The sequence below is a fragment of the Saimiri boliviensis genome, chromosome 14 (assembly GCF_048565385.1).
Source record: "Saimiri boliviensis isolate mSaiBol1 chromosome 14, mSaiBol1.pri, whole genome shotgun sequence".
Taxonomy (NCBI): Eukaryota; Metazoa; Chordata; class Mammalia; order Primates; family Cebidae; genus Saimiri; species Saimiri boliviensis.
This window is the reverse complement of record NC_133462.1, coordinates 30,709,812-30,732,659: the sequence shown is the minus strand read 5'-3', so window position 1 is coordinate 30,732,659 and position 22,848 is coordinate 30,709,812. Positions and strand designations below refer to the sequence as shown.

The 22,848-nt window shown below is 56.9% G+C and overlaps 1 protein-coding gene across 3 annotated transcripts in view; it reads left to right on the top strand.

Moving 5' to 3' along the window:
• Nucleotides 1-16,670, top strand: part of SIN3B (SIN3 transcription regulator family member B) — a 50,708-nt gene extending 34,038 nt beyond the window's left edge. For 2 of the 3 annotated variants that reach the window (XM_074384432.1, XM_003942334.4), the window contains 11 exons: nucleotides 1,323-1,530; nucleotides 2,637-2,753; nucleotides 4,297-4,535; nucleotides 5,216-5,399; nucleotides 7,992-8,607; nucleotides 9,709-9,878; nucleotides 12,593-12,766; nucleotides 12,980-13,072; nucleotides 13,919-14,013; nucleotides 14,560-14,767; nucleotides 14,870-16,670. In XM_074384432.1, the coding sequence (XP_074240533.1) occupies nucleotides 1,323-1,530; nucleotides 2,637-2,753; nucleotides 4,297-4,535; nucleotides 5,216-5,399; nucleotides 7,992-8,607; nucleotides 9,709-9,878; nucleotides 12,593-12,766; nucleotides 12,980-13,072; nucleotides 13,919-14,013; nucleotides 14,560-14,767; nucleotides 14,870-15,100 (2,335 nt within the window). In that variant the 3' untranslated portion in view covers nucleotides 15,101-16,670. Of the gene's footprint in view, nucleotides 1-1,322; nucleotides 1,531-1,841; nucleotides 1,983-2,636; nucleotides 2,754-4,296; nucleotides 4,536-5,215; nucleotides 5,400-7,991; nucleotides 8,608-9,708; nucleotides 9,879-12,592; nucleotides 12,767-12,979; nucleotides 13,073-13,918; nucleotides 14,014-14,559; nucleotides 14,768-14,869 lie in introns of all 3 variants that reach the window. The other variant, XM_074384433.1, reaches the window with a different exon arrangement.
• Nucleotides 16,671-22,848: the final 6,178 nt, after the last annotated feature.

The following is a 22,848-nucleotide window of genomic DNA, read 5'->3' as shown; positions in this document are numbered from 1 at the left end:
TGGGATTATAGGCGTGAGCCACTGCACCCAGCCCTCTGCAGTATTTTTATTGGTATCTTTTCTCCCTACGTTTCCATTGGCTTGTGGGTTTTCTTGTGAACAGAGTTGGCATAGGGTTCTTAAATATAGGGCACGACGGAAGCCACGTCACCGAGGGGGATGTTGTTATACGCGGGTGGGCCGGGGGGCTCGGTCACAGCAGGACCGCGTCACCAGCAGTCAAAGTAACTGCACGTCTTCTGGTAGGATCTCATGTTGCTGGTGTCCAGCTGTGTTGCCCAGGCTGGTCTCAAACTCTCGAGCTGAAGTGATCCACCCTGGCCTCCTGAGTAGCTGGGATTCCAAGCACACACCACCAGATCTGATACTGTTCTAAACAGAAATCCAAGTGGCATTGTAGGGTCATTTGCAGTCAATCCTTCCTGTCGTCAAGCACAGCCATGACATTATGACTTTCAAGGATGTGTCCAGAGAGGGGTTCACAGAGAGGAGTCTCTCTCACGACAGCAGAAGACTGTGGCTCGGGGATCAGTGAACTTGATCTCTGAGGGCTCATATGGGCTTTGTGGAAATGACTCAAACCCCTCTCGTGCAGGTGGCCACAGGCACTGCAAAACCGAGTGGGTCTGACTGTGTGCCAGCGAACCTTTATTTACGATGGGATGGCTGGGCTTCATTCCAGCACTTTGGGAGGATGAGGCGAAATGATTGCTTGAGGCCAGGAGTTGGAGACCAGCCTGGGCAACATAGCAAGACCCTAACTCTACAAAAAGTTTTTAAAATTAGCCAGGCGTGGTGGCACATGCCTGTGGTCACAGCTGCTGAGGAGGCTGAGGTGGGAAGATCTCTTGAGCCCAAGAGTTTGAGGTTGCAGTGAGCTGAGATCATGCCACTGCCCTCAAGCCTGGGCAACAGAGTGAGACACTGTCTCTAAAACCAAACAAAACAAAACACAGGCAGTGGGTACATTGGCCAAGGTGAAGCTTGGCCTCTCTAGTCAGGGAACATCGCGGGCTCCAGCTTCTGCCCGTTTAAGTCATCTTTTCTGGTTTATTTCAAAGCCTTCCTGTGAGTCTGGGGTCAGTAGACACAGGAAGGGACCTGGTATGTGACAGAGGGGTGGGAGGCCCATTTATTCACACACCTCGGGACGTGCAGTGACTTCCTGTGTATGGGATGTTTCCACCTCTCATTCCCGTCCATGATGTTGAATTCTGACTCTGTTTAACCTGGAATGTCCATTTGAAGCCATTCTGAAATCTCCAGATCCCTCTCAGAAGGCCCTGGGGATCACCAGTTACCATTTGTTTTTATCTTTGAAGGAAATTTCCAGAACTCTTTGCACAGTTCAAGTCCTTCCTGGGGGTAAAAGAGCTGTCCTTTGCACCACCCATGAGCGACAGATCTGGGGACGGGATAAGCCGGGAAATTGACTATGCATCTTGCAAGCGCATAGGATCCAGCTACCGGGCGCTCCCCAAAACCTACCAGCAACCCAAGTGCAGCGGGAGGACGGCCATCTGCAAGGAGGTAGTGCTCCCCAGGACTCACGTGTTCCTTGACATGGTGCATCCCCCACCCCTCCCCAGCAAACACACAATACCCCTGTTATGAATAAAACGCTGTGTGCTCAGCCCCCTTGAATGTTGGGTTATGGGTGGTGCTGGGATGTGGCCTGGAAAAACCACCTGAGCAGAGATGACAGTGTTGTATCCTGTTGGTAGTTGTGGCAAAACACAGAGTGCCAGGAATAATGTGGAGTTCGGCTTATTCTTCGGTTATCTGACTTAGGTTTATGGCTGCTCAGTCCTGGGCTCACTGACCTCAGTGTTTCTGTTGAGCTTGACCATTGGATACTTATCCAGGGTTTGTGGACAGACGATACTGCATGTCCAAGTTTCCAAAGTACCTGCTGGATTCCAGGATACAGTGCAGGGGTCACCAGACTCTGGCCTGTGGACCCTGGCCCGCTGCCTGTGTTTGTAAATAAAGTTTTATTGGCACCCAGACACAGCCAGTCATTGACATATTGCCTGTGGCTGCTTTTCTCACCACAAAGGCAGAGTTGAGTATTCATCCGGGATAGTCTGCAAAGCCTGAGATACTCGCTATGTCACCTTTGCAGAGAGAATTTACCAGTGTCTGAACTGAAATCAGCCCTCCGTATCTGCGAATTCCACATCTGTGGTTTCAACTAACCATGGATTGAAAATATGTGGGGAAAGAGAAACCAAAAAATAATATTACAGCAAAACATAATCCACATTTTAAGAATGCAGTGTGACAATGATCTACATAGCATTTACATTGCGTTAGGTAGAAGTATTCTAGACATGATTCTGCCTAGGTTATATGCAAATAGGACTCCATTTGAATCAGGGACTTAAGTATCTGTGGATTTGGGTCTCTAGGGGTGGTTCTGCAACCAGTCTCCCAGGACACCAAGGGACCTGTTCACTTAACCAAAGACATGTTTTCCCTTAAAAACTTTGTTAGCCTTCCCATTTGTGTAAGGCATTTGCCTGTTACATAATCAGGATGGTATAATGTATCTTTGTCCTTTCTACTCTGGATGACAGTAAATTTTGGCTCCCTGGGGCCTGCTGCGCTGGTCATACGGTTTCCTCTCGGTGCAGGTACTGAATGACACCTGGGTCTCCTTCCCCTCCTGGTCTGAGGACTCCACCTTCGTCAGCTCCAAGAAGACGCCCTACGAGGAACAGCTGCACCGCTGTGAGGACGAGCGCTTCGAGGTGTGTGTGCCGCTGCGGCTGGGCCTCCAGCACGCGCCTGTCCCCTCCTACATGGGGCTGCTGTGGCCAGACCCTCCCACCCCCAGCACATTCTCCACAGGACACGCGTCCGCTTCCTCTTCCACCACCCCAGTCTCCTTTGGAGGAGCAGGTGTTGCAGCACATTCCAGCAGCTCCTGGAAGCTTCCTCCCAGGTCTTGCTGGCCTCTGGGCTGGCGACTAGATGGTGCTTTTTTTTCTGTTTAAAAATTGTATTTGGGCTGGGCATAGTGGCACACACCTGTCATCCCAGCACTTTGGGAGGCTGAGGCAGGTTGATCACTTGAGCTCAGGAGTTTGAGACCAGCCTGGGCAACATGGTGAAAACCCAACTCTATCAAAAATACAAAAATTAGTCCAGTGTGCTGGTGGGCACCTGTAATCCAGCTACTCAGGAGGCTGAGGCAGGAGAATTACTTGAGTCAGGTAAGGCCGAGGCTGCCGTGAGCTGAGATTACGCCATTGCACTCTAGCCTGGGTAACGGAATGAGACCCTGTCTACTAAAAAAAAAAAAAAAAAAAAAGTTTAATTAATGTAATTTAAATTTACTTTTATTTTGTTTATCTTGCTTGCTTTGTCTCCCTGGCTGGAGTGTAGTGGCACGATCATGGATCACTGCAGCCTTGACCTCCCAGACTCAAATGATCCTCCCACCTCAGCCTCCTGCGTAACTGGAACCACAGGTGCACAGTACCATGCCCAGGTCTTTTTTTTTTTTTTTTTTTAAACTTTTTTTGTAGAGATGAGGTCTCACTATGTTCCCCAGGCTGGTCTCGGACTCCTGGTCTCAAGCGATCTTCCCACCTTGGCCTCCCAAAGTGCTGAGGTTAAGGGAATGAGCTACCGCACCTGGCTTATTTTTTTTTCTTTTTTTTAGAGACAGGGTCTTTATTGCCCAGCCTAAAATAATTTTTGTAAATATGTATTTCTTTTAAATAAAATTTTTATTGGTCGGGCGCAACGGTTCACACCTGTAATCCCTGCACTTTGGAAGGCTGAGGTAGGAGGAATGCTTGAAGCCAGTAGTTCAAGACCAACCAGGGCAGCAAAGCAAGAACTCACCTATACAAAAATTTTTTTTCATTCTTTGTGTTTTTCTTCTTATTTATTCTTTTTTTCTTTTTTGTTTTTCACAAATAACAGAAAACAATTTTTTTTTTTAAATTAGCCAGGCATGGTGGAATACACTTACACTCTTAGCTACTTGGGAGGCCAAGGTGGGAGGATTGTTTGAGCTCAGGAGGTTGAGGCTGCAATGAGCTATGATTGTGCCACAGCACTCCAATCTGGGTGACAGAGTAAGACTCTGTCTCTTACACACACACACACACACCCCAAAAATTCTCTGCCCTCTGAGGTGTCTCTTACACACACACACACACACACACACACACACACACGCACGCACGCACACAAACTCTCTGCCCTCTGAGGTCCCAGGACCCTCCCTGGGGCCTCTTGAGTTCCCCAGCGGCTGACCCCTTCCTGCCTTCCTTTCCATAGTTAGACGTGGTCCTGGAGACCAACCTGGCCACAATCCGCGTGTTGGAAAGCGTGCAGAAGAAGCTCTCTCGGATGGCGCCGGAAGACCAGGAGAAGTTCCGGCTGGACGACTCCCTGGGGGGCACGTCGGAGGTGATCCAGCGCCGCGCCATCCATCGCATCTATGGCGACAAGGCCCCAGAGATCATTGAGAGCCTCAAGAAGAATCCCGTCACCGCTGTCCCTGTTGTCCTGAAAAGGTGCCCTACAGCGTCTGGCCTGCCTTTCCCACCTCGGGGCGCTCCTGGACTGCTCATTAGTGCTGTTTGTCAGCAGGTGTCGTCTCCAGCGGGGGTCTCTGAGGCCTAGGGCTGGCTTCCCGTATCTCCCACTCCCCCTCCTGAGAGGAGAGCACTGTGACCCTCTAGGACTTTGCTTCTAGGACTTTCTACCTTGCACGTAATCACATCTAGACATGTAAATAACTGCTGTAAGAGTCAGATGCGACCACCACACTGTGGCTGGCTTTTTATGTAATGCTGCAGCTCAGATACCAGCCCGTACAGGTATTGATTAAGTGGCCACTTTAAGGGAGGTGCTGTGCTTGGCCCTGCACCCCTGCTTGGGGTTGCGCAGCTGAGTGAGGCAGACCTGATCCCTCTCCTCGTGGGACTCACAGCTGAGCAAGGGGCCTGAGTGGTTGATCCAGCAGCCATGCGGAGAGGCGGAGGAACTGGGAAGCCAGCCACATTGGCTCTGTGAGGCCATCACGCCTTCCCTCTGATGCAGCACGGAGCCCACTGCACAGACCAGGCTGGGAGCTGGCTGGCCTGGGTCCTGGGCCCCCAGTCAAATCCCAGAGGAAGACAGGCCAGCCCCAGGGTGCTTTAGGGAGGATGGCCTGGCTTGTCCCTGGCGTTGACCCCTCTTTCCCCCACAGGCTGAAGGCCAAGGAGGAGGAGTGGCGGGAGGCCCAGCAGGGCTTCAACAAGATCTGGCGGGAGCAGTACGAGAAGGCGTACCTCAAGTCCCTCGACCACCAGGCTGTGAACTTCAAGCAGAACGACACCAAGGCCCTGCGCTCCAAGAGCTTGCTCAACGAGATCGAGAGCGTCTATGACGAGGTACGGCCTTTCCTAACCCTGCTGGCCGGCTGGGTGGGGTTCTGGCTCTCCTGACCACTGGGTCTGTGCCTCTGTTTCCCTGGTGCTTAGGCAGGGTCGTGGCATTGCCCTTTCAGAGCTGTGTCTAGGCGAGGGTTCGTGTCTCTGTGATGCCTAGCCTTCAGCCTGCCCTAGGAGAACCGGCAACTCTGCTGTTGTCTAGAGAAGTCTCTGACCCTCCCATGGGGCAGTGATGGACTTTGGCTTAGGTGGCGGGTGGTAGCAGCCTTCATTTCTTTCTTGCTGACTGTGCCGGGCAGGGTGTTAGCACCCCCCAGAAGGAGTAATATCGCATCTGACCTCACTTCTGAACCTGACTCTGCTGCGGCATTATTCTGATTTTACCAGTGGGGAAACTGAGGCACAAGAGGTTGCACTTGGCCAGGGCTGGTCATGGCGTGCCGGAGCTTGGAGTTGTCAGGTCCGAGGCTTTCTACTGCACATCCTCACTGCGGGCTCATGAGGCCTGAGTCACAGAACCAAGGCCAGCGGGCCCCTCAGGTTGCCAGGAGCTGGGTCTGTTAGCAGCCATGCCCTCGGAGCCTGAGGTGGGAAGCTTGGCAGGGTGCTGGGCGTGGTGGCAGCCAGCTGTCGGGAAGGTCCTCGGTTGCTCTGAGAAGGTGGCTGGGGAGGGGTGGTGCTCCCTGGGCAGTGCCCAGCTCACCATGGGGGCTGCATTGTCAGCCTGGTGCCCACCTGGGCAGGGGCATCACCTCACCTGATTCGGTTTCTTCCTCCTGTTACCGCACAATGAGCAGTACCTCCTCCTTTTGCAACACAGAAACGGAAGCCACAGGAACCGGGCTGCTGGCCTGAGGCCTCTCGCAGAGCCTGTGGGACTGTGGAGACCCCCTTCCCTTCCACCTCCCTCCCGTGGGCTGCCCTCGCCGCAGGCCTACCCCACAGCCACTCTGGCTTCCTCACTGTGGCCCTCCGAGGATCCTCAACCCTGAGATCTTGCATAGGTTCTGTGAGTCTGTGGCATCTGCAAAGTGTAGGTGATGAAGTGGCCCTGGAAAGCCACTGATGTGACCCCAAGTTCCTAGTCCCCCGCCTGGGGCTGATGAGGGCAGAGGCACTGAGGTTGGCCCCCAGCCTGGCGGGTCTCTGCACATGCAGGTCCTTGCTGCATTCCAAAGTCAGACCCCCCTTCCATCACGCAGTTTACAAAGCACGGTTATGGACCGCAGGCGTGGGGACCCTGCTTCAGAGGAGACTGTAAAGGAATTTTGAAAGTGTTTATGGCATCAATCAGACCTAGGGGACTTGGGAAGCAGTCAGAGGGCAGAGGTCCCACTGCAGAGCCCAGAGCGGAGCTGTGTGTGCAGACTCCTAGGAACCAGCCCAGCATGCTTGGCCCCGCCAGCGTCTACGCTGCCCTGCAGGGGAGGAGGAAGGGAAGCCTCAGGCTGCTGGGAGACCCGGTGCTGCCCTCGGGAGCTCCCCGCCGGCAGAGACAGCATCCACACTCACTCTCCTCAAGAGCCCTGGTGTGTCTGCCTCCTCCCTGGTGCTGAGGGGTTGGGGCCGCCCAGCACAGTGGCGCGGCAGGCTGGAGGAAGGAGTGATTGTCTTCCGCTGTGAGGGAATGAAAGTCACGATTTGAATACAGACCAAGGGGAGAGGTGAGCCTGAGGGAGGGGTAAGCCTGGGACGGGGTTTTCCAGGGAGGGAGAGCAGACGGGCATGTGCGCAGGCCCTGCACATGCAGGGGGAGCTCGACGCCCCAAACATCGCAGGAAGGAGGCTGGGGGCTGCAAGGCCAGAGGAGCTGTGAGGGGCATGCCAGGGCCCGGCGTCTTCTGAGCAGCCTGGGGACCATTAGTCAGGGCGACTTTGCTCCTGTTGGCCAAATTGCCCAAGACTCGGTGAGGAGAGCGGTTGGAGCAGGCTGGTGGGAGCTGGTGGGAGGGCTGGCAACGTGATGGTGGTAGCGAGCACGTACAGGGGCTGGTGGGTGACAGCAGTGGAGACGGGCTTGGTGACGATGGGTGTGTGGGGCTTCAGATGGGAGAGTCGCAGAGCTCCTGGGGAGTAGATGGAGGGCAGAGGCAGAGAGGTCGAGGCTTACCCTGCACCTCCTTGACCTCATCAACAGCGTGGTGTGGGCAGCCATGGCCAGGCCGGAATAAGGCGCTGCTGTTGCTGTCTGTAGTAGGAGGTCGGCCTCGGAGGCTTCTCTGTGTTGAGCCATGGGGCCCCGATCTGTCCTGGAGCTGGGCTGAGTGACAGACCCAGGCTTGATGCTGCCAGACCCCGCTGTGACTTCCCCCCTCCCATCTCAGAATCCTCTCCTTCACCTGGCATCCTGGGATGACTTGGGTCTGCCTTGCTTTCGGAGAGGGGACCAGGAGCACATGGCACTGCACAAGAGGCTGAGGCAAGCGCCTTTTGCCCCCAGGCCCTGCTGCCTCACTGACGCTGCTCACCCACCCCTCTCTGGGCAGCACTCACCCACCTTGGTGGCCCAGCTCACAGCAACTCACAAAAGGTGTGGGGGGTCTTCTGGGTGCTCGGTGGCTTCCTGCCTAATGGCTGTCCTGTCCCCCACAGCACCAGGAGCAGCACTCGGAGGCCCGTAGTGCCCCCTCCAGCGAGCCGCACCTCATCTTCGTGTATGAGGACCGGCAGATCCTGGAGGACGCGGCAGCGCTCATCAGCTACTACGTGAAGCGGCAGCCGGCCATCCAGAAGGAGGACCAGGGCACCATCCACCAGCTGTTGCACCAGTTCGTGCCCAGCCTCTTCTTCTCCCAGCAGCTGGACCTGGGCGCCTCCGAGGAGTCAGCCGACGAGGACCGGGACAGCTCCCAGGGGCAGAGCACAGACCCCAGCGAACGGAAGAAGCCGGCGCCAGGACCGCACAGCAGCCCCCCGGAGGAGAAGGGGGCCTTCGGGGATGCCCCGGCCGCCGAGCAGCCGCCCCCGCCACCCCCACCTCCGCACAAGGCCCTGGATGACGTCTACAGCCTCTTCTTCGCCAACAACAACTGGTACTTCTTCCTGCGCCTGCACCAGACCCTGTGCTCCAGGCTGCTGAAGATCTACCGCCAGGCGCAGAAGCAGCTCCTGGAGTATCGGACTGAGAAGGAGCGGGAGAAGCTGCTCTGTGAGGGCCGACGGGAAAAGGGCAGCGACCCCGCCATGGAGCTGCGGCTGAAGCAGCCCAGTAAGGCTCCAGGGCCTGGCAGGAGGCGCGGGGCGGGGGGGCGGGGTCACAGCTTATCATCCCACACGTCCTGTTTCTTTCTGGCTTTTTAAGAATTCTGTGATTTTGCCGGGCGCGGTGGCGCAAGCCTGTAATCCCAGTACTTTGGGAGGCCGAGGCGGGTGGATCACGAGGTCAAAAGATCAAGACCCTCCTGGTCAACATGGTGAAACCCCGTCTCTACTAAAAATACAAAGCATTAGCTGGGCACGGTGGCGCGTGCCTGTAATCCCAGCTACTCAGGAGGCTGACACAGGAGAATTGCCTGAACCCAGGAGGCGGAGGTTGAGGTGAGCCGAGATCGCGCCATTGCACTCCAGCCTGGGTAACAAGAGCGAAACTCCGTCTCAAAAAAAAAAAAAAAAAAATTCTGTGATTTCAAATGGGAAATTGCAAACAGGAAGCTGCCAGCATCAGACAGGTCTTGTGTACGCCTCGCCCAGGCTGCTGTCCTGGGTGTAGCACCCTCTCGTGACCAGGAAAGCGGTGTTTCTCCCAGGCCTTCCCGTGGAAGGCCAAGCTCCACAGCGCCCTTTTTTTTTTTTTTGAGATGGAGTCTTGCTCTGTTTTCCAAGCTGGAGTATGGTAGCGTGCTCTCGGCTCACTGCAACCTCACGTCCCAGGTTCAAGCGACTCTCCTGCCTCAGCCTCCAAAGTAGCTGGAATTACAGGCGTGTGCCACCACACCTAGCCAATTTTTTGTATTTTTAATAGAGACAGGATTTCACCATGTTGGCCAGACTGGTCTCAAAAGTCCTAACCTCAGGTGATCCACCTGCCTTTGCCTTTCAAAGTTCTGGGATTACAGGCATGAGCCACCATGCCTGGCCTCCACAGCACTTTGACTGCCATCCCTGGCTTGCCAGTCAGGTTAGGCAGCCTCAGGGAGGGTGGTGGTGAACGCCAGTTACTCGGATTTCCTGCTCATGCCCAGGGGTGGCGGGTGAAGGTTGCTGGGCCCCACGGGGGCATTTGTTGGGGCGCCGCGGTGCCAGAGCTTGGCCTGCATGGGTTCTTGCCCCCCCCCGGGAGGCATGTGGATAAAGCCATGTGGCCCCACAGGTGAAGTGGAGTTGGAGGAGTACTACCCAGCCTTCCTGGACATGGTACGGAGCCTGCTGGAGGGCAGCATTGACCCCACGCAGTACGAGGACACCCTGCGTGAGATGTTCACCATCCATGCCTACGTGGGCTTCACCATGGACAAGCTGGTGCAGAACATCGCGCGGCAGGTGAGCCGGGGCGGGCCGACACTTAGGACGCTGCACGTGGCCCTCCCGTCATTTCACTCCCTTGCCGGGAGGGGGCCTGTGGTCAACAGCGAACCTATCCCGATTTCTTAAGACAAAATTCTCATAATGTAAAATGAACTATTTTGAAGTGTCCAGTTTGGTAACACTTAGTACATTCACAATATTGTGCAGCCTCCACCTCTGTCTAGTTCCCGAACATTTCATCTTTCCCAGAGGAGACCCGGTCCCCAGTAGCAGCCACTCCCCTTTCCCCCACCCCAAGCCCCCGACATCCAGTAATCTGCTTTCTGCCTCTGGCTTTCCCCCACACTGCGTTCATTCCTTTTTATGGCTCTGTGATATCCATTGCATGGCTGGCCGCATTTCGTTCCTCCATCTCTTGGTGGCCATCTGGGCTATGGCTGCCTACAGAGATGGCGAACAGTGCTGCTCTGAACGTTTGTGTACAAGTCTTTCTGAGTCCCTGTTGGCAAACCTTTTTTGAGGGTAAACTGACAAGGTGGAAGAAACCTTAACCCACTTATCCTGGGGGAGGGTGGGAATAGCGCTGCTCACCAGCGTTGGTTTTAGTAATAGCAAAAACCAATCCCCACTGAATGTCACCACGAGGAAACCAGTCACCTAAATAGAAACAGCAGACGTCCCAGACGAGCTGGGTGTGGTTCCAGGACATGGGTCCTGCTTGGCTTCTGCCAGCAGCATTGTTTGTGGTGACCTCTGTTTTCCTGGTCACCAAGTAAGGCTATTCATCTTGAAGTGGAAAAAAAGCTGGGAAAAAAACTAATGCCATTATTCTCCCACTCAGACACAGTCATGAGAAACATTTCACACAAGATGTTTCCTTCCAGGTTTTAAAGACTGCTTGTGGAACTAAAAACCACACGCAGAAAAGTCCCCAGATCTGAAGGGGGCAGATGGATGGACTTTCATCAGCAGAACCCCTGCCCCTGTGTCCCCACCCAGCCACCTGCGGACACCAACAACCCTGAGTTTTTTTTGGAGATGGAGTCTGGCTCTGTCGCTAGGCTGGAGTGCAGTGGTGCAATCTCAGCTCATGTGGACACCAACAACCCTGAGTTTTTTGGAGATGGAGTCTGGCTCTGTCGCTAGGCTGGAGTGCAGTGGTGCAATCTCAGCTCATGTGGACACCAACAACCCTGAGTTTTTTGGAGATGGAGTCTGGCTCTGTCGCTAGGCTGGAGTGCAGTGGTGCAATCTTAGCTCACAGCAACCTCCACCTCCTTGGTTCAAGTGATGTTCTTGCCTCAGCCTCCTGAGTAGCTGGGATTACAGGTGTGTGCCACCACGCTTGGCTAATTTTTGTGTTTTTAGTAGAGATGGGATTTCGCCATGTTGGCCAGGCTGGTTTTGAACTGACCTCAGGTGATCCTCCTGCCTTGGCCTCCCAAAGTGCTGGGATTACAGGCATGAGTCACCGCGCCTGTCGTCACAACCCCGATTTCTGCACAGAGGTAGATCCCTGTTCTTGAAGCACACAGTGCCCAGCTCCATCCTGGGGGTATCATTCTGTGAGATTCCTGTGTTGAGATGAACTGGCCAAGGATTCCCAGGAATGATCCCCATTCTGGCCACAGGACTTAGAGGAAACCCACAGCTGCATTCTGATACCTTTGCTTCAGCCCCCTCCACTTTCCCTCTGTGTGCCCGAAATGGGTCCCTGCCCATCACCATCCACAGCAGTGGCCACTTCTGGTTGAGGGAGATGCGCATGGGGCAGCCTGGAGAGAGGACACCCAGGGCCCATCACATGGTGTCAGGGCAGTGTTGTAGGGCTGCCAGAGGGTGGCACTCTGTCCCCCAGGCTGGGCACCCCTGATGGGCCACGGGTTCAGGGACAGCAGCTTTGCTGTGGCACCAAGAGATTGGACCAGATGGTTTATGGAAAGCGTTGATTAATGCTTTGAAAAATCCTCCCCTTCCATAAACCTCTTCTCTAGAACCTGTTAAAAAGCAATGAAAATGGGGCTGGCTGTCTGGAGCTGTCGTCAGGGCCTCACGCTGCCCTGCTGTCCCATCTGTGGCCACACCACACCCCAGGTGCTCACTGCAGGCCCCACCACGCTGTTCCTAACCTGCCTTGAGACCGTATCTGGACTCTGCCTCACTTTTTCTTAAAAATCAGCATTGCTGTTTTTTTTTTTTAGCAGTAGCAGCTGGCATTCAGTGGGTACCTGCTGTGTGCCAGTTACTCTCTGAAACCTGTGCATGCCCAGGTGTTATTGTATCCATTCAACAACGCTACACACGGAACCTGCGGGGAGTGTGGTCCTGACCAGGGCGCAGGCTGTGTAGGCGGGCTCACACCAGCCCTGTCTGCCCCACAGGCCCTGCTGTCTCCGTTACTTTCTCCTTCAGCACAGAGGTAAAAGGAGTGGCAGTGTGTTTATAGCCAAGCATTCAGGGGAAAGGAATGGCCTGCACTCACACCCCCTTCACGTCATTCCTTGGTTTGCTGTGGCACATTTTTGTCCATGTCTTCTCCATGTGTTTCTTATACCCAGGGAGGGTTTGCTGGCCTGGCCTGGCCTGTTTGGTCTGGTCTAGCTTGGGCTGGCCTGGCCTGGCCTGGTCTAGTCTGGTTTTGGTCTGGCCTGGCCTGGCCTGTTTGGTCTGCACACAGCCTGTCAGGATCCTGGTCTTCATCCTGTGTCATGCGCTCTCCCTCCCACCAGCTGCACCACCTCGTGAGTGACGACGTCTGCCTGAAGGTGGTGGAGCTCTACCTGAACGAGAAGAAGCGGGGCGCTGCTGGCGGGAACCTGTCTTCCCGCTGCGTCCGCGCCGCCAGGGAGACCAGCTACCAGTGGAAGGCTGAGCGCTGCATGGCCGATGAGAACTGCTTCAAGGTGAGAGGCGGCCCAGGGCTGGGGACAGGTGGGGAGGCCCGGCCACTCACTCGGCTCTGGACTTGGGCGTTCGGCTGGAACACCAGCCCTGCAGCAGAGCCCGTGAGGTGGCTTTGACCTGCAGGAAGCATCCGGGCTTTGGGAGGTTGTTAGAGGCGGTGGTGCCGCTGTGCCGTCCCAGCAGTCAGGCTGTCGGCATTCCTGCTCCCGCAGGTGATGTTCCTGCAGCGCAAAGGGCAGGTGATCATGACCATCGAGCTCCTGGACACTGAGGAGGCCCAGACGGAAGACCCTGTGGAGGTCCAGGTGAGGCCCTGGCCCCAGTCCCTGCCACGTACACCAGGGAGTGTCTGAGGGCAGCTTCATGGGGCTCCCACCAGCCAAGTGCGGGCCACGAAGCATCCACCCAGAGACCCTCCCTCTGCAGGCCCTGGGTGCCCCTTGAGGCCTGGTGGGTGGGGCTGCCTCCCTCCCTGCTCCCCCACCGGCCTCTCTTCTGTGCCCACTCTCCAAAGAGCAAACCACCCCTCCCAAGCCACCAGGTGGGTCCCAGGGCAGGAGGGGAGCCAGGTCGCCTCTCCCTGGCTCTCACTGCAGGGGATCCCTGCAGCTGTGACCTCTGCACCCTCATGTCAGGGCCAAATCCTGATCGCAGTCCCCAGCAGATGAGCTACCAAGCCCCAGTTCCCAGTCACAGTTTCCACTGGAACAGGTGTTTCCTGCTCACCTCCCGTGGCCTGGTGGGAGGATAGCGTTGACCTATGTGTGTCCCCATCACTCAGCTGGGGTGACTGCATTCATTTCCTGGGGCCACTGCCGCAACGATCAAAATGTTTCAAACAACAGAAGTCTGTTCTCTCAACGCCCTGGGAATCAGCAGTCCACAACGGTTTGGGCCCGGCCGTGCTCCCGCTAAAGGTCTGGGGGCAGATCTTTCCAGCTTCTGGCGCTCCGAAGCTGGGTCCTCTGTTGAGAGCTACAGTCTGGGGGTTCTCCATCAGGGATCAGAGCCTCTACAGCAGCCCTCCTCATGCTCTGGGAGTTTGTGGGGGAGGGGTGGGCACAGAACCCCTGTGAGCCACTGAACTCAGGGTCCAGAGCGAGAGGGACCATGACCCTGCTGTAGGGGCATCACGGGCTCTCTCTCCCCAGCACCTGGCTCGGTATGTGGAGCAGTACGTGGGGACCGAGGGCGTGTCCAGCTCACCCACTGAGGGCTTCCTCCTGAAACCCGTGTTCCTGCAGAGGTGAGAGGCCCTGAGACACGTGCTCAGTTCCTTCCAGTGGGCCTAGGGAGTGTCCCTTTTGTCCTGACGGGGGCTGGACTGTGGCCCATTCTGTGTCTGGGAGCACTTAGTAGGCACCTGCTGTGTGCTAAGGCGTGGCCTTGCCCTTTTGAGGCTTGTGGTCTTCACCGGAGGGATCAGTAACCCCAGGATGGTGAGGGGTATAAGGGGCCAGGTCCAACCCCATGGAGAGTCAGTGGATGGAGGAGTGAGCACGTGGCCTGGAGGGAGACACTGCCAGAACTGGAGGGCCAGGCCCGAGGTGGATGGCTATGGCAGGACCCTGGAGCACCTCCCGTTGGGCTAGGATGGCACCCCTGGGACCAGTAGGGGCTGCTGGTGGGTGTTCAGATTTGGGGACGTCGCGTGTTGCTTCCATTTGTTTTTCCGTGGACTCCCGGGAGGTAGCACATCTTCTGGTGGTCCCGGGCCCTGGGGCTCCGCAGCCTGCAAATCCTCCCCCTTTTCCCAGAGGCCACGGTCCACCCTACCTCATCTCACCCCCAGGAACCTCAAGAAGTTCCGCCGCCGATGGCAGAGCGAGCAGGCGCGGGCCCTGCGCGGCGAGGCCAGGAGCTCCTGGAAGCGGCTGGTGGGCGTGGAGAGCGCCTGCGACGTGGACTGCCGCTTCAAGCTCAGCACCCACAAGATGGTGTTCATCGTGAACTCCGAGGACTACATGTACCGCCGCGGGACCCTCTGTCGGGCCAAGCAGGTGCCGGGGGAGGCCGGGCTGCCTCGACACCCCCTCCTCACCCCACGTCCTGGGGCCCGGGGTCCAGCCCTCGGCTGTCCTGACACCCCGCCTCACCAACAGGTGCAGCCCCTGGTCCTGCTCCGCCACCACCAGCACTTTGAGGAGTGGCACAGCCGCTGGCTGGAGGACAACGTGACAGTGGAGGCGGCCAGCCTGGTGCAGGACTGGCTGATGGGTGAGGAGGACGAGGACATGGTGCCCTGCAAGACGCTGTGTGAGACGGTGCACGTGCATGGCCTGCCCGTGACCCGCTACCATGTGCAGTACAGCCGCCGCCCGGCCTCGCCCTGACCTGCCCTCCTGGGCACTGGGCAGGTGCCTCACAGAGCACAGACGTGGCCTCAGCCTTGGTCACGTGGGGGCCGTTTTCTTAACCGACCTGAGGGGCATCTCCCAGCGCTGCAGCTGCCGGACGCCACCCCCGTGGCTCCCGGTCTCCTGTGGGCCTGTTGTGTGCCAAACCTGAGCTACCTGCCCCTGAGCCCTGGGGCTCAGCCCCAGCACGGGCAGGTGGACGTGCTGGCCGAGGAACAAGCAATCACGTTTGTGCCCCTGTCCGCCACACGTGCCAAATCCCGGGCAGGCGGGTGGCTCCTGCCCCATGTTCATACTGTGGCTTGGAACCAAGTCACACGTGGCAGCCCTCCTGAGGCCCACACTTGGGAGGGGGTTCATGTCCAAGAGACCCTGGCAAAGAAGGAGTTGAGCCTTGGGTAGGCTCGCTTGAAAAGTGAGTTCTTCCCGAATATTCTCAGAGCTGCCAGAATGTCACCTGAGGGTTTGGGCATCAGCTCTGCCCAGCTGGTATTCAGGCCCTCGGTCACTTTGGAGGTGAAGAAAGAACCCTTCAGCCAAACCTTTCGGATCCCACTTTGAAGTCAACACCGGGATCAAGCAGGCAGCGCCCCAGGAGACCCTGCTCTGGATAAAAGACACCCAACTCCAGCAGCCGGACTCTGGGCCCATGAGGGGAGGGACCCCAGCCAGCGTTCACAGTTGGCACCACCCCGCTGTGGGGCAGCGGGCACACGTGTTCCTGCAGTGGGCATTGTAGGCGTATGTGTATACACGCACAGATATTTATTCCTTTCGCTCTTAGTGGTTGTAATTTCTGCATCAGCCAAGTCCCGTGGTCCCTGGGGGCGAGATCAGCCTTTGTGGAATTCTGAGAGCTGCCCTGACAGCCCCACCCATCGGCCCACCCTGGGACCCACGAGATCGCTCCAGGGATCATTGTTGTCCTTTAGTGAGGGGCTGAGGTGACTGTCCCATGGAGGCATCCAAGGCTTTCTGTGCCAAGAATCCTAAGTGACTGGGCCTGGGGACCACTTCTCCAGCCCCTCTCCCCGCCCCACAAGAGACCCTGTCCCCGGCCCCTGCACACTAGTGGGCCGCAAATAACCGCTACCCTCGCCATCCTGCAGCAGCTGGAGTCAAGGTTCCAGGAAGTGGAGATGCGTTTCTAGAAGTTCCCTGTGGAACCTGGAGGCTCTAGATGCCTTTGACTCCAAGCTGGGCGGTTCCAAGGCCAACCCGTCCTGGAATCCCTGCCTTCCCCGAGCCAGTGTCACGCAGGCACTTTGTACACGCCCTTGTTTTCCAAGAAGGGAATTTACCATCAGGATTCCTGCCCCAGGCCTGCGGCTGTCTCGGGCAGAGCCACGTGGGCCCTGGGTGCAGCTGGAGACCCCGCTGGGCCCCCCTCTCAGTATCCCTACCCCGCATGCTTCTAGGGAGCGCCTCTTTTTCCGTTCTTGAGGACTTTCTGTTCTGGGGCTTGTCCTTCCTTTGCAGCTGTTTTGAATGTAGTTTTCCTTTTCTATTTATTTGCACATTAAAGTTAAAAATGGAATACTGACAACAGCCTTGAGGGTCTGTTGGTCTCTTCCCACGAGAGCCTTGCTGACTCCACTGCCAGGTGAGTGGGCTGGACCCACGGGGGCGAGGGGTGGCCGGGTGTGCCCACCAGGGTCCAGGGGAGTCAGAGTCCTCCTGGAATGGCAGAGCTGGGTTCCACCGAGATCATCTCACACCCTGCACCTGCCCCACCACCACATGGGAGTGCCTTCTAGAATATTCTTTCCCAACTCTGTTTGCACATTTAGTGGGAATTAGAAGTGTCTCCTTCGCCCAAGTGTCTTGCATGTAGAACCCAACTTAAGGACCACAGTGTTTGCTTTGAGCTTCCTGTGTCCAGCCTGTGTACCCAGGCCCATGTGCCCACCCACCCCACACAACCACCCTCCGTGCTCCCTGGGGCTCCACCCACCTTTACCATCATTGTCTCCTCGCGTCCTGCCCCTGTCCACACCCCAGCCCAACAGCTGCCTCCAGGTAGCTGAAGACCCCAGTTTCGCTATGTCCCTTGGCTGACACCCCTGGAGGGTTCCGAGGCAGAACTGGCCAGCCCCTCCCCTCAGTATGGGCTCCTCCGTCCTCTGCAGGGGCTGTCCCCAACCTCCCCGAGGGGCCATAGCTGGCTCCCAAGGACCCACGTGGCCCCTGCACACCTGAGCTGCCCTGGCAGTTCTGACCCCCACCCCCACCAGAGGGTCAGGGCTCCGAGGTAGTATGGCAAGCCAGGCTGGAGACCACCCCATTTCCTTTTGCCTCAGTCACACAGCTGGGGATGCCCAGGGTCCCCTCTGAGCTCCCAGACTGGCTTCCTTGGTCAAAAGTGCTGCAGGGCCTGGGAAGGACTGAGCTGGTCCCAGGAGAGAAAATGAACAGGTCTTTCAGGGGGCCGCGCCCCGAGGGTTCCCCTGCCCTTAAGTAGGCAGGGCCTGGGGCCTGGAGAAGGTGGTATGACATGAGATGAGAGGTCCCTCACTGGCCCTGAAGACATCATTGTGCTGGGGAGGGGACCCCATGGCGGGGGACAGAGAGTGGCCTCCAAGAGCCAAGAGTGGAATCTCAGAGCCGCCGCCACCACCACCAGGACCCAAATTCTGCCAAAGTCCATGTGAGACCAGGAAAGGCCCCCGAGCAGCAGATAAGGACACAGCCCAGCTGACACCTTGATCACAGCCTCATCTGACCCTGAACCAAGGACCCAGCCTGCCAGGCCAGACCCCTGACCCATGGAAACATAAGGTCATAGAGGCGTGTGGCTGTGAGCCATGTTCACTATCCAGAGAGAACAGCAGCATTAATAAAGCTGCTGCATGTCCAGCACCTTCGCTTCCACTTCCTTCAAGAACAGGGAGGTGGCAGAGGGTCTCAGGAACCCCTACGTGTGATGCTGACAGAGGGTGCTGGAACCGGGGCTTCTGTTGGGGCCCCATGAATATTTATTCTGTTGCTGCTGAGGGCTTTGTCTCGCTGGGTTTTGCAGCACATAACCAGTGCTTCACGCCTGATGTCATCACTCGCCAGGAATGAGGCTGACTACTCCAAACAGCAAACTGAATACCATCCAGCAGTCACGTTCCTTTGTATTTGCCCAAAAGAACTGAAAACTTGCGCCCACACAAAAACCTGCACGCGGATATATGCAGCCTCATTCACCGCTGCCCAAACTCAGACACAACCAAGACATCCTTCCGTGGGAACAGATAAACCATGTCGCCTCCAGACAACAGGATATATAAAAGGGAATGGGCTGTGAAGCTGCAAAGACTTGAAGGAACCAGGCATGGTGGCTCACACCTGTAATTCCAGCACTTTGGGAGACCAAGGTGGGAGGATCACTGAGGTCAGGAGTTCAAGGCCAGCCTGGCCAACATGCTGAAACCCCATCTCTACCGAAAACATAAAAACCAGCCGGGCATGGTGGCGTGTGCCTATAATCCCAGCTACTCCAGAGGCTGAGGCAGAATTGCTTGAACCCAGGCAGCAGAGATCGCAGTGAGCCAAGATCGTGCCACTGCTCCCCAGCGTGGGTGACAGGGCAAGACTCTTTATCTCAAAAAATAAAAGACACAAAGGGACCTCAAATGCCTCTAAGTGAAAGAAGCTGGTCAGGAAAGGCTGCACGCTGCGTGATTCCAGCTACAGAACGTTCTGGAAAAGGCAAAAGTATAGAGGCCGTGAAAAGGTCAGTGTTTGCCAGGGGGCAGACAGGAGGAAGGAATCCGTGTGTGGAGCTGGGACAGGGACACGACTCTGTGCGACACTAGGGTCAGTGGTGGACATGTCGTGACATGTTTGTCCAAACCCATAGAAGGCACAGTGCCAAGAGTGAACCCCCAAGGAAACTCAGGGTTCTAGCACACAGAGTGGTGTCCGCACAGCTTTATCTGTTGGAACAAAGACACGACTCTTGATAAAGGACATAGATAGCGGGGGAGGGTGCACGTGTGGGCGGGGTTACGTGGCGACTCTACCTTCTGCTGAATTTTGCTGTGAACCTAAAACGGCTCTAAAAAATAACGTTTTTAATTTTTTATTATTTTTCTTGACATGGAGTCCCGCTCGGTCACCAGGCTGGAGTGCAGTGGTGCAATCTCAGCTCACTGCAACCTCCGCCTCCCGGGTTCAAGCAATTCTCCTGCTTCAGCCTCCCAAGTAGCTGGGACCACAGGCACGTGCCACCAGGCCAAGCTAATTTTTGTATTTTTAGTAGAGATGGGGTTTCGCCATGTTGGCCAGGCTGGTTTCGATCTCTTGACCTCGTGATCCGCCTGCCTTGGCCTCCCAAAGTGCTGGGATTACAGGCGTGAGCCACCGCACCCGGCCAAAAAAAAAAAAAAAAGCAACTTGACCCAAAGTGAGTCTTGGGAGGCTAGGGGGTGGGGACAGAACGGGCCAGGCAAGAAGCTGTAGGTACAGGCTGAGGTCTCAGGAATTTATCTGTGCCTCTGTGGCTTCCCTTCTGGGGACCTTTGCTACCTGGGCTGGCTCCCAGGCCTGGCTTAGGTTTCAGACTCTGCCGCTCCCTGAGGTTGGCCAGTCCCTTCTCTCTGTGGCTCCCGGAGTGGAGGTTCAGCCCTTGGCATCATGGATCAAACCAACCCTGATCTGGGGCCCTAGAGAGGAAGTGCGGGGAATCCAGGGTCAGACAGGCAGGACCCCAAGCCCTGCTTCCGCCATGGCTGTCCGTGTGACCCTGGGAGCGACTGTCCATACTGGTGAGACAGGGTCATGGCACCTGCTCTCAGACCAGTCAATGGTTAATGTTCCTGCCCCGCCAGGGAATGACAGGAGGTGCCACTGTGTGCCTTCTAACTTGTTCGCCGACCCAGACCTTTTGCTGGAGGCAGTAAAGGCAGGAGAAAGTGAAGGCCATACCTAGGAGCTTCCGGGGACCGAGGAGTCGGAGGACAGGGAAATCCAGGACATGCCACTGACTCACACCTGCTCGCCACTTTTTCCCCATTTAAAAATGTGATTTAAATGGCCGGGTGCAGTGGCTCACACCTGTAATCCCAGCACTTTGGGAGGCTGACTAACTTTAATACCCAGTCTTGCCTGTTCTGCCATGCTGTGGTCCAGTGTCCTTCAAACTGCCAAAACCCTTTACCTACCTCGGCTCCTGTTGTCCTGTCTGCTCCTAACGTCTAATCTTGTATGTCCTGTCACCCTTATTGGGCAAAAACTTCTTCAAAACCCTTGCTGGGGACCTCCTCCCACAAGACACTCTCTCCCTCATTTGCCGCCTGGGCTGGACTCCCCAGTCCTGTCCGTCAAAAGCAAATCAGGTGTCGTTACAGGGAAAACTGTACAAAACATTCACCAGTCTGGGATTTCTGCCACCACAGAGGTTGTTGGTGCCTAAATTGTCACATCCCTCGCCCCAGTGACTGGGCTAGCCTTTCCTTAAATCAGTGGTAAATCCAGAAGAATCCTGCTGTCAACCTACTGCCCACCTTTATTGTCATCCCATAACCTTCCTTCCCCGTCCCCTTAAATAAGGCACTCTGCCAGGAGACTTACACCCGTACAGCCCTACACCCCCTACTCCGCCTACACCTTCTACACCGCCTACACCCCCTACTCCGCCTACATCCCTATTCCGCCTACACCTTCTACACCCCCTACTCCGCCTACACCTTCTACACCGCCTACACCCCCTACTCCGCCTACATCCCTATTCCACCTACACCTTCTACACCCCCTACTCCGCCTACACCTTCTACACTGCCTACACCCCCTACTCCGCCTACACCCCCTACTCTGCCTATTCCCCCCACAGCCCGACACCCCCCACTTCCCCCTGCTCCCCCCACACCCCCACACCCCCTACAGCCCCTACTCTCCCCACACTCGCTACTCCCTACATTCCCTACTCTGACACCTCCACACCCCCTACTCCTACAGCCCCTACTCCCCACACACCCCCACACCCCCTACTCCGACATCCGCATACTCCCTACTCCTACTCCCCCACACTCCCTATACTCCCTATTCTGCCTACTCGCCCTACACCCCCAATAACCCCACACCCCCTACTCCCCCCATACCCCTTATACCCCCACACCCTCTACTCCCCCTATGCCCCCTACACTCCCTACTCCCCCTACACCCGCACACCCCCTACACTCTGTACTCCCCCCACACCCCCTACTCTCCCTACACCCCCTACTCCCCCCACACTCCCTACTCCTACACCCCCATACTCCCTACTCCCCCTACACCCCCACACACCCTACTCTGCCTACTCCCCCTACACCACCACACCCGATACTCTGCCTACACTCCCTACTCCCCCTACTCCACCTACACCCCCACACCCCCTACTCCCTATACACTCCCTACTCCCCCACACCCGCAACTCTGCCTACACTCCCTACACCTCCTACACCCCTACTCCCCCTACACCCCCACACCCACTACTCCTACACCCCCATACCCCCTATAATTCCTATTCTCCCTACCCCGCCTACTCCCCCTACACCCCCACACCCTACTCTGCCTACAACCCCACACCCTCTCACCTCCTACTCCCCCCACACCCCCTACTCCACCTACAACCCCACACCCCCTACTTCGCCTACACCCCCACACCCCTTACTCCACCTACACCCCCACAACCCCTACTCCGCCTACACCCCCACACCCCTACTCCTACACCCCCACACCCCCTACTCAGCCTACACCCCTACACCCCCTACTCCGCCTACACCCCCACACCCTACTCAGCCTACACCCCCACAGTGCCTACTCTGCCTACACCCCCACACCCCCTCACCTCCTACTCCCCCACACCCCCTACTCCGCCTACTCCCCCTACAACTCCACACCCCCTTATCCTCCTACACCTCCTACACTCCCTACTCCCTACACTCCCACACCTACTCCACCTACACGCCCACACCCCCTACTCCCCTTACAACCCCTACACTCCCTACACTGCCTACTCCCGCTACACCCCCACACCCCTACTCCTACACCCCCACATCCCCTACTCAGCCTACACCCCCACAGTGCCTACTCTGCCTACACCCCCACACCCCCTACTCCACCTACACCCCCACAGTGCCTACTCCGCCTACACCCCCACACCCCCTCACCTCCTACTCCCACCACATCCCCTACTCCGCCTACACTTCCAGAGCCCCTACTCCGCCTACTCCCCCTACACCTCCACACCCCCTTATCCTCCTACACCTCCTACACTCCCTACTCTGCCTACTCCCCCACACCCCTACACTCCCTACTCCCCCTACACCCCCTACACTCCCTACACTCCCACACCCCCTACTCTGCCTACACGCCCACACCCCCTACTCCGCCTACACCCCCACAGCCCCTACTCCACCTATACCCCCACACCCCTTACTCCCCTTACAACCCCTACACTCCCTACACTGCCTACTCCCACTACACCCCAACACCCCATACTCTGCCTACACCCCCTATACTCCCTACACCCCCACACCCCCTACTCTGCCTACACCCCCTATACTCCCTACACCCCCACACCCCCTACTTGGCCTACACCCCCACGTCCCTACTCCCCCTACACCCACACATCCCCTACCCACCTATACTCCCGACTCCGCCTACTCACCCTACACCCACACACCCTACTCCGCCTACACCCCACAACCCCTACTTCGCCTACACCCCCACACCTCCTACGGCCCCCACACCCGCTA